Source organism: Camelus dromedarius, chromosome 11 (assembly GCF_036321535.1).
Source record: "Camelus dromedarius isolate mCamDro1 chromosome 11, mCamDro1.pat, whole genome shotgun sequence".
Taxonomy (NCBI): domain Eukaryota; kingdom Metazoa; phylum Chordata; class Mammalia; order Artiodactyla; family Camelidae; genus Camelus; species Camelus dromedarius.
The window spans coordinates 44499180-44510652 of NC_087446.1; the positions used below are offsets into that span (position 1 = coordinate 44499180).

Here is an 11473-nt window from a genome sequence, read left to right on the forward strand (position 1 = left end):
GTAGGGATAGACTGGGAATTCAAAATTTGTAGATACTGACAGGCATATGTAGAATAGATAAACAAGATTATACGGTATAGCACAGGGAAATAAATACAAGATCTTGTGGTAGCCCACAGAGAAAAAAAAATGTGACAATGAATGTGTGTATGTTCATGTATAACTGAGAAACTGTGCTCTGCACTGGAATTTGACACAGCATTGTAAAATGACTATAACTCAATAAAAAAAAGTTTTAAAAAAGATAGAGGCAAAAAAAAAATAAAAATAAATAAAAGACAGCTGTTTCCATCACCTAATTCTTTATTCTCAGTACTCTAATGATGCTTATCAATAAAAGGGGAGGGTGTGGGGGACTATCATAATATAGCACCATGTTTATCCTAACCAGGTCAACTACAAGAAAAGCCGAGATGAGCAGGCAGCTAACCATCCACTGAGACTAAAGCTTGGGCAAAACAGACTCCTATAGGTCTTATGAATGATTAATAGAGTGGTCACTCAGCTGAAATCTACTTCCAAAGCTGTACCATGACCACTTCCTTAAACTTTAGCTTGCCAAATTTTTCTTCCAAAAGGAAATGACTAATCCACAAAATTTCTCTCAGTAATGAAAAGTGAATAACCTTGTAAAAGCAGAAAGCTGAATCATAATTCTCCAAAACTGATTTTGTTGGATTCTGAAGGAACTATTGCCCTGCAGAACTCTTGGCATACACAAACACACTGAGAACAGCCAGATAGTTGTATAAAATTAAATGGCACAACTCCAGCTAAAGTCTCAGGCAGGGGGAGGAAGGTGGAAGCCATTTATAACAATCAGCTGGGGGGAAAAAACTTCACTAGGAAGCCAAAAGAGGAAGCTGTAGGCTGTTTACATAGATTTCAGAAAGCAGACAGATTTATTCCCTTCCTAGTTAGGTTGGGGGGGGGGGTGTTTGTTTGTTTTTAATCCCCTGGCACCAGCTAAACTGATTTTACATACAGGAGATAGGAGACCACTCTACAGTAATCTCTTTCCTCCCTCTTCTGGTAATTTAGCACAAGGACATTAATTCAAGGAATGTTACTATGTCTTAGCATGTTTTCCACACCTCTGTTCATTTTGTAAATTGAACTCTTGATATAACTGTACAAAAAGACAACTGTAATAACCAAGTGCCTGGAAGGCAAGCTATTATAAACAGTTGAGAAAAAACACCAGTTAGGACAGAAGCATCAGAGTCTGATAACGAAAGAAACATCAAATTAGCTTCTTCCCCGAAAGCCAAGGCCATTTTCGGATCAACGTCTCCAACAGAAGGTACTAGCAATTAAATTCTGTGATAACGTCAACGCTCTAGGGCCTTCCACTAATTCGCCACTCAGGGGGCAAAAAAATCCACCTAGTGAGCATCTTGAAACCAGACGTTCTGAGAAACAAATTTCACACGTTCTGCGTAGAAACTGAATTACTTTGCCTCACTAGTTAAACATTAACCAAGTAGTGTGGCCAAGGGAGGCGGATTGAAAAAAAAAAAAAAACTAAACTAAAAAAACAAACAAACCAAAAAACAGCTCCGGGAGTCACCTTTTTTCTCTAAGAGTCCTCTAGGTAACCTCACGTAGACATCTCAGAAACTCCAAACCCGTCCTAACAGCTGTTCTGGTGAAATTAGAATCTCGACTGCCTCTCCTCTTGGGCCTCCACAAACACAAGGAGGATGGGGGACAGGCATACTACCATTCCAACAACTGAAGCTTCACTCAACTCGAGACGGGATGGGGGGACAATAAGAACTAGGTCTAGTCGTGAATTCATGACCCTGTGGGCACCCGCGACAGATCAAAGGAGACGCTCGGAACTTACTATCTGGGCGCTTGGCGTATCAGCACAGGTGCGCACAGGTGAGCGCGGGAGCGCGCGCAGACCCGGCAGGCGCGCGGCTCTGGGGAGCTCCCGGGACCCCCCTCCCCGGGCCCTCACCTTTCTGCCGCAGGTACTGCATCTGGTGCCGCTGGCTCGGCCGCTTCTGCAGCTCCTGCAGCTCCTGCAGCACGCGGGAGTCGCCAGCGCCGCCGCGGCCGCCCAGGAACACGTCGGAGCCGGAGGCCTCTGCGGAGCTGTCGAAGCTGTCGCAACGCCGCTCGCGGCCCCCAGGCCCGCGGCCCCCGCCGACCGCCTCCTCCTCCTCGGTGCAGCTGTACAGTTCGGTGAGCAGCCCGCTCACCAGGGACGCCGTGCGGCTACCCGGCGGCTCGCCCGGCTCCGGCTCCTCCTCGCCCTCCCAGGGGTCCCAGGAGCCGGGTGCTCGCTCCCCGGGGGACGCCCCCTGCAGGCATGGAACCCGGGGCGCTCCGGGCCCCGCGTCGTCGGGCTTTGCCTCGGGCTGCTCCTTGCCTGCCTCTGGGTCGCTTGCGGGCAGGACCTCCATGGCCCCCGGCGCGCAGCGGCCCCGCTCCCGCCGCTCCTCCCGCCACGCCGCGCGGGCCAGTTCCGGGAGGAGGCGCGGCCTCAGCCCCGCAGGGGGTGCGCTGGGCCGGGCGCAGCGCCCGCGGGCTCCGGATACCCTAGTTGCCGGACCTCCCCCAGGACGGCCCCGCGCCGCTGCCCTTCGACCCCGGGCGGGGAGGAGAGCCAGCAGCCACGCTGCGGGACACCTGGGTACACCTGCAACAGGTGAGGCCCGCCAGCGCCCGGGAGCGCTCTCTGAAGAGCGTCAAGGAGCAGGATGTAGCCAGAACGTATCAGGATAAAGCCTCTAGCCCCGGGGAGCGGGGGGTGGGGAAGGGCGCTCTGGCCGATGTCACCTTCACTTTTAAGCACGTGATTAACTCAAAAAGAGGGCAACTCTTGCATCTTATTCAGCCACCAGCTGGAAATAATGCCCGGGAGAATTCTAAACGCCGATCAACTGGCAGAGGCAGGGCGCTCCCCTTTCACATACTCCGGGCACAATGCCCAGCCCTTCTTGCCTTCCCACCTGATTTGGGCGCCTTTAAAGGAGTTCTTAGTTTAGTTTCTGACAATCACCTTTCTAAAGACCTGGCATGTACTTGAGGTTTAGTAACGCTGTGAACTTTTTTTTCGGTCAAAGATTAAGTACTGGATTAAGATCAATTAATTCCCTAGCCCAAGACCTAACAGAGAATGAGGATTTAATAAATGTCATGAAAAGGGAAACTGATAAACTGATGCAGCTGATTCTATCAGTAAAACTCAAATTTTACATGATAATCTAAGAGATGTATCTTTACCCTAGACCTCAATGGAAGAACAGGGTGCCTCTTCACTGTAGATAGTTTCGTGAATTTAGTAAGAATTGTCAACGTTTTTGAGTGCTTTTTGTGTGCCAGGGACTGTTCTTAGTTCTTTGCACTAATTATCCCATTTAATTCTCATTTTAACCCTATAAAGCAGGTAAGCACTATTTTTTAAATTTAGGTATAATTGACGTATTAGTTTCAGCAGTACAACATAACGACCCGGTATTTGTATATGTTGCAAAATGATCACCATCATAATCTAGCTCACATATGTCACCACATAGTTACAAAGGTAAGTGCTGTTTTTTCCCTCACTTTTCAGATGAAGGAACTGAGGCACAGAGAGGCTAAATAACTGCCCATTCACAAAGAATAAAGTGAACTTAAAGCTTAAGTGTCTGGCTTTCATTATGGTTGAATATATATTTCATTGTGGATGAGTGTGTATTTATCTATCTCCTAACGCTTTTAAATACTTGCCGTATTTTTAAAAGGACCAACAACACACCTAGTGAACAATGGTGGTGCTTTATGTTTGTTCAGCATACTTCTTACTTTTCAAGGCACTTTTGTTATAGAGCCTGAAGAAACCTGGCCTCACCACAATACATGTAAACACAGAGTGGGTGCAACAGGACCCTTTCTGAAATTGGAGTTAGTATAAGGAAAGCAGAAGTTTTATAACTCTTCCCTTAGATATCCAAAATGTTAAATTATACTAGAAATAGCATTTTATGGTTTTATAACTGTATGAACTACTACTGTTTCCATTTAACTTTAAAATGTATGCAATAGAATGAATGGAATTATGTGTTATTTTGTTTTTTCTTTTTTCAAGGATTTTTTTTCTATTATCTCTGGCATTCGATAGAGACCTGAAATCCTTCCTTCAGATGCCAAACTTTGCAACAAGCAGGACTTAAATAAAAGGAAACACTGAAATTAGATCTCTTTTCTTAGTTGACTTCCCAGTCCTTTCTATCTCCACCTGATAAGAGATGTGATAACTACTGGTCCTCAGCACAATTCACATCCGGGGTATTTCTATCAGGACCTATGGATAAAGACGCTCAAAGTGAACTGAAGGGGATGGTGAAAGAGGCCAGGAAAAATGGCAGGTCACTGACATGTGAACATTTCTAAATTAATCAGAACTTCAAAATTATCTCCTGTACCCTCTCATTACCAAATCACCTGAGGAGTGAAAACTGGCAAAATAAAAACTAACCAGGAAAGCAGATTCAAGGTCCTTGCCCTGTTGACTGATCTTGGCCCAGATATCCACAGGACTCCTCTCACCAGGTCAGGTCTCTATTTAAATGTCATCTTCTGAGTGGATCCCCGCTAATGGCCCTATTTGAAACTGCAGCTCCCTACTCCACAGTATTTCTGTCTTCCCCTCCATGTTCTCTTTTTTTCCAGAACACTCACCACCTTCCAACATACTATACCATCTACTGATTTATTTTACTGTCTTCTGCTAGTAAAACATAATCTCCTGAAGGCAGGAATTTTTGTCTCCTTTGTTCGCTGGGATACGCCCACCACCTAGAACAGACCCTGACACATTATCAGTACTCCATAAATGTTTGTTGAATTAACTAACTGAATGAATAAAATGAAAACTAGAGAACAGATCGACCGATTGCTTACTTTCCTAAGAAATGAGAGTCCTATTAAACAGAATCCTAGAAGAGGTGTCGGCAAAGAGCAGCCCATTTCTGAACCCTAATTACTGCTGCCTGGTGACTGGAAGGTTCCCAGCAACTTCCTGAAGGTCTGAAGCCAACTAATTGGATATGAGAGAAAACCATTGACCTAACATAATAGGATTGCAAACTGATCATGACTAATTAATAGCTTAAATTTAATTTACTATGGTTACTTATGCTACTACTAATAATCACCATTTTAATTTGTTTGGACTTTTAGTTTTAATATTTAATTATATTAATTATTTCTATGTATTATAAGGTCCAATATTGCATTATATTTACAAGGAGCTAAGAAGCATCTATCTCTAAGTTGAGTACAATTTACTATAGTCGATAGAATGTAATTTATATAAACCTGTGCGCAAGATACATTTAAAGTTATTTCCAAACCTGGATCAGGGTCTTGCTAATAACCTTCTGACACCTGACATTTAAAACGACCTTAACAAGACTCTCAACATTTTTGATAATTTGGTAATTTTTTTCAGCATGTGCAAACACACACATAAAAACTAAATTGCTATGATGAACATTTCAATTATTCTTGGAATGGCTGATTTCTAAAATCTAGCAGTTCACCTTTTACTCTAATCCTTCAAGGATTACTTACACTCCAGTCACAAGAGAAACGCACAGGTCATTGCTGGATTTCAGCTTCTTCTCATGGAAGCTCACTTTTGTTCTTTAATTTTGCTGGTTGTAATTTATTTATATCCTTGGAATGGAATACAATCTCTATTTTTCAACTTAGTAACTATACTTGAAGAAGATTCTTATATTTTTCAATCCAAAAAGTTGGCAACAGAGGTAAAAAAGGGATTTTCATACTTTAAGAAGCCATGAAGCCCTAGCCAGACCTTAGGAAATGCATAGCAGACAGTCAATAAATAAGAGCTGTTAATGTTGAATGATATTTAAGTAATAAAATTCCAGTGCTTAGAGGAACTTTGGAGATCTCATCTGACTACTTCTTAACGATTAATTATTACACTGTATTTCAAAGTGACAGACTATAACCTTTCCTTTGCAATAGTAAAAAGAAAAATTGTGATTACTCAGTGCACATCAGCTGGGAACTGAACTTCTGATCTCTCACCCGTATTCAAGCAATATTCTTTGAGAGTAAGTGAGGTGTCCATCATGTCACTACTTAGGTAACTACTGACAAAGGCTGACTAACGTCGACTGACTAAGCTGCTTTGTCTAATTCACTGTTTAGTTAGCGCCTCTTCCATGTGGATGCTTCCTGGTGGACATAAACACGTCATGCAAAGATCTTTACACTGTGCCTCTACCTAGACCTCCCCATCTCCAGTCTCCCAGGCCTTTTCCTTCCAGGCTCGTGACCAGCCAGCAGAGGCCCTTCACCACTTACGGTGAGTCCGTATGTATTCTAGCCTCAGACCACTTCTCTTTCCACACAAACTGGATGGTCAGGTGCACCATCCGAAGCTCCCCATTAAGGTGGTTTTCTCTCACCACTGTGATTCAACACCAAGCCGGAGTGAGGCTCTAATGCAACCACCATCCATTTCCACTTTGCACCCATATACCAGGCTGTTCTATCCTTAAACCAAGCTAAATTTTCTCCTCCTCCTTCAGCTAGTCCTATAGTACCCCAGGTGAGAGCTGAGACAGGAGTACTGGGGTGACCATGATGAGCAATATAGGAGTCCAGACTATCTCTTCATGTACTTCTTGTGCTCTCTGCTCTTGCTCGTGCTTTGTTCTGGATGTACCATTTCATCTTATGTAGAACTACTGCTGATCCTGACCAACTTTATGACTTGGGGGTCCAAGAGAACCCAACTCATGATGGATAGTTCAAAAAGCATGGTCATTGGGTACCTCATGGTCAAGAGTCCCATCTCTATTAGGGCTCAGTACATTAGGAGCTGTTTTTTAAAAGATGTGTATTTTCTGCTATAGATAGCATGACACTGCTCCAAAACCTCAGAGCCTGCATTGTGATTTTCCTAGTGGGGCTTGCTGCACACTGCATCTTTTCCCACCATTGACATCTGGAATGTCATAGGGTCTGCCAGAGTGTAAGATCCAAGCAGAAGGGCTACCTGCATCAGAGGTTGGACCTGTCACCAGGACAGACTTCAAGATATGACCTCTGCAGTTGTACAGAGTCTCACTCTCAGAAGGTCCCCACACTTGGCTTAATGCTTTGTTGTCATCATCTTTAAATTATCAGCAATTTTACCTTTGAACTTGTATTTCATAAGTGAAGTCCAATGGGGCGATGGAAGGTGTGCTTGAGCAGTGGAAAAAAGCTAGGACATGGGGTACAGCGGGCAGCAGCCAGACACCAAGCAACTGTCACATGTGCATGCCTCCAGGCAGTCCCAGGAAGCTCAGGGCCCCAGGTGGGCAGGTAGAGACCAGAGCCCAGGTTGGTGGCAGCAACAGTAGAAAAGCAGCAGTGGTGGTGAGCAGCAGTAGGAAAGCGAGATTTTCTACTTAAAACCAGTGCTGGGACCTGCCGTGGGGTCTAACTTGCCCATCTGTTCCACGAATGCCATCTTTGCCATGTTTGCCCAACCTTTGAGATCTGGGACAGGAACTACCAGCTTTCCGGCAATACACTTTGTCAGTAAATTATTACAAAATAAAAGCACATGTATGGATATTGAAATAAAGCATATCAGAAAATTATTAGAATTCCTCAAAGAGTTGAGAGTCCCTGGTTTTGAAAACTTCTGCAATGTGGTAAATCAAATATCCACAAGCTTAGACAGAAATTAAATTTAAAGATCAATGAATTTCATAGGGTCTCTCTCCTATCCTCTGGAGCCCATGTGTCATATCAAAGATTCTGGCATTTTAGCTGCCTCTTGTTCATCCTGACTGATCAGCATGATGTCATCAGTGTAATAGATGGATTTGATGTTCTGCAGAATGCCCAGAAAGACTAGATCTGTTTAAACTTTATTATGACATAGAGTTATAATAAGTGTTTAAACACCTCGATGTGTTCATTTCTTCATCTCTGTCATTTATTACTTGTTTTTACTGACTGATTTTTCTCTTGGTTATGGGTCACATTCTCCTGTTTGGGGGCCTATGTAGTAAATTTTTCTATTGGATGCAGGATATGGTAAATTTCATCTTGTTAAGACTCTAGATTTTGTAGCCTTCCCTTAAAAACTGTGGGGCCTTGTTTTGGCAGACAAGTTAAGCTCTTTGCAGATCAGCTTGATATTCTGAGACTTGTATTTAAATATTATTATTGTAGGGGTATAGCACTTTTCGCTCATGATAGTTTAGCTTTACTACTAAGGTAAAGCCTTTCTGGCCTTTCTGGGTTCACTGCTGAAAGCTCCTTGTAGTCAAGAAAGATTTTCATGGGGGAGGGCAAATCTCAGTGGTAGAGTGTGTGCTTAGCATGAATGAGGTCCTGGGTTCAATCCCCACTACCTCCATTAAATAAATAAATAAATAAACCTAATTACCTCCCCCCCAGAAAAATTTTATAAAAAGAAATTTTTAAAAATTTTAAAGGGGTTGGGGGATACCTCAAGTGGTAGAGCACATGTTTAGGATGCACGAGGTTCTGGGTTCAATTCCCAGTACCTGTGTTAAAATAAGTAAGTGACACCAAATTACCTGCCCCACAAAAAAATAAAAATTAATTTTAAATTTTTTTAATTAAAAAAAAAAGACTTTCCCTTCTGGCTGGTTGGATCTCAAACATTTCCCAACTTCTCTGAGAATTATTACATCTTCTTGGTTATTCACTGCCTTATGTTATGGTGCCTTCACTCTATGCTTGCACATCTTAGTGTTCAACAAAGTCTCAAAAGGCCATCTATGCAGATTTATGAAGCTCTTCACCTACATAGCTTCCTCCTCTTTGGAACTTTGCCCCACAAGTTCCAGTTGCCCTACAAGTTCCAGCTACCTCAGCTTTCTGCAACTGTAACCTTTCTCCCTTCAACTTAACTTTATTCTGCCTAATACCCTCTTTCTGGCTCCCTGGTTCGGAATGTGCCTCCAGGTAGAAAACGGGGGCAATTGTTTATTTCCCTTCACACATAGGTCACAATCTTGCACTGACTATTGTCCACTGTGTGAAAACATGTATTTTGTCCTGTTTTCTGCTTGTTACAGGAGGAAGGTTAGCCTGCCCCCGTTACTCCATCATGACCAGAGACTGGGCTTTTGAGGTTATTAAAAGTGAAGGAGATTCATACTTCAGAGGTCATGATGGAAAATGGTGTTGTACCCAGAATGGAAATTTCATGGGAATTTTTCAGTAGATGGATTTTATCCATTTTGGCTTAAGCTCTTAGAAAGAAATGACAAAGTAAAAAAATATGGCTTATTTTACCGAAATAATTAATGAAAAATTAATTGAAGTGATGAGAAAATTTTTTTTTAAATGTAAGTCAAATACATAACCAGACACCAAATAATAACATTATACATTCTACTCAGATGTGACTGAGATCAATCAGCTGTTCATTACTGTGCACAACTCTTCTAGCAGGAAACCCTATTAATGACTTTTAACTTTTTTAACCAACTGAAAACATTTTTCTGAGACTTCAAAGTGAAACAAGATTTGGGCTATTTCTACCTGCAGTTGAACAACATTTACCATCAGTCATATGTCAACACAGCTATTATGATGATTAGGACAAAGGGCTGCAGGCTCTTTAAAAAAACTGCAGACCATGAGCCTTATTTTACAACTCATTGCCTTATTTTTGTTAGAAGAAAGGCTGCCCTTGAAGTACCTGAAGTTGTTAACTATGTCAATAATGTGCAACAGTTGGGTATGTTACTTTCCAGTTTAACAACTATGTGCCATATTTTAAACATATTTGCCATCTTGGATTTTTTTCTTGTAGAGTCTAAGGATAATGAAAAGGTCTGCGCATTATAAAGATGATCAAGCCTTGCAACATAGGCCCTAGGAAAACGTTAGGACTCTAAAATACATTTGCAACAACTCAGAAGACAAACCAGAATACAAATGAGATGTAAAGACTTAACATTTAAACTGCAATTTAGAAAGACATTTTGGAATGTTTTAATGAAACTACTGATAAACTACAGACTCCTGATGGGGACATATATAGTAGGTACCTTCTTTTGTCATTTTTAGATTTATTGATTCAAAGCACTGAGATAAAACTGAGATTAAAAAATTAATGGATATGAAATCAAAGTGATAAAAGATGAGTGAGAATATCATGCGAAATTATCCTGACGTTGAAAAGTAAATAGTGACAAATGTTTTCCAGGTCAGAATAAAAACAGTAACTCATTAAGAAGAGATGAATTGTAAATGAAAGTAATAATAGGCTCTTGAATTGTTTGCTAATCAATTTGGAAAGAGAAGTGGATCATATAAATTCATTCAAAAATATTTAAATTTTTTTCTAATTTGACCTCAAACTGACATCACTGAAGATATAAACTCATAATACGTGATTACAATGAGTACACTGATGACTTTGAATTAGTGCCTTCAATTCAAAGAATACCTAAGATTAGTACCTGTGCAAGAAAATCTGAAAGCCCACATAGAAATACTTGGTAAGAGCTTTCTGAAATTTGATACACATACAAAAACCAAATGAACTATGAAGGTGAAAAAACATTTTCTGAACTATCAACAGTAAAAAAAATACTGATCAATGATGCTAGAGAAAAGACTAAATTATTTTTCTATTCCCTCTATAGAAGTACTACAAACCACCATCATGTGAGAAATCAATTAAAGAGGACATAGCCACAAAATGTGGGTGGAAAAAAGTCTGGAGAGTGCCTGACAGTTAATTAATAAAAACAGTATGTTGTTTTTATATTTTGCATTATTTGTAATATTTTTCAACTTTTACTAATTTCTAATATTGTGGTTTCTTTTCTCAGTCTAAATGAATATTCAGGGAGGAGGGTATAGCTCAGTGGTAGAGCACGTGCTTAGCATACATGAGGTTCTCGGTTCAATCTCCAGGACTGCTATTAAAATAAATAAATAAATAAACAAACCTAATTACCTCCCCAAATATATATATGCCTAATTTTGTATTCATAATTATTATTCTTTTTATTAAGGAGCCACCCTCAAAAATTGTATATAAGCTGCAGGCCACACAAAATTTGGATCTGCCCTTGTTATCAACATCTCTCCATCTAATTGATCTACCTTTATCTATTCTCGTCCTCATCTAATCTGTACACCATGCCACAGGCAAAAGGATTCATGCAGGATTATATTTCTTCTCTACTCTTCCGGTGATTTCCCATCAGCCTTAGGATAAAGACCAAAATTCTTAACACAGGGTCTGGGCCCTGCCTACCTCTCCCCCTTTTCTTACCAAGCTCCAACCATGCTGGCTTCTTTTGTATATTTGAATGCACACCTTAGGACCTTTGCACATGCTGTTCTCTGTGCCTAAGAGACATTCTATTACTCAACTATTTCATTAACAAAGTATCTATTTAAACTTTAGACAGTCATTCAATGTTACTTCCCCAAGGGATCTTAGACT

General features: G+C 41.2%; 1 protein-coding gene across 3 annotated transcripts in view; it reads right to left on the reverse strand.

The window, feature by feature from the left end:
- Positions 1-2461, reverse strand: part of TBC1D30 (TBC1 domain family member 30) — a 68996-nt gene extending 66535 nt beyond the window's left edge. For 2 of the 3 annotated variants that reach the window (XM_031462780.2, XM_064491735.1), the window contains exon 1: positions 1967-2459. In XM_031462780.2, the coding sequence (XP_031318640.1) occupies positions 1967-2414 (448 nt within the window). In that variant the 5' untranslated portion in view covers positions 2415-2459. Of the gene's footprint in view, positions 1-1966 lie in introns of all 3 variants that reach the window. The other variant, XM_031462779.2, reaches the window with a different exon arrangement.
- Positions 2462-11473: the final 9012 nt, after the last annotated feature.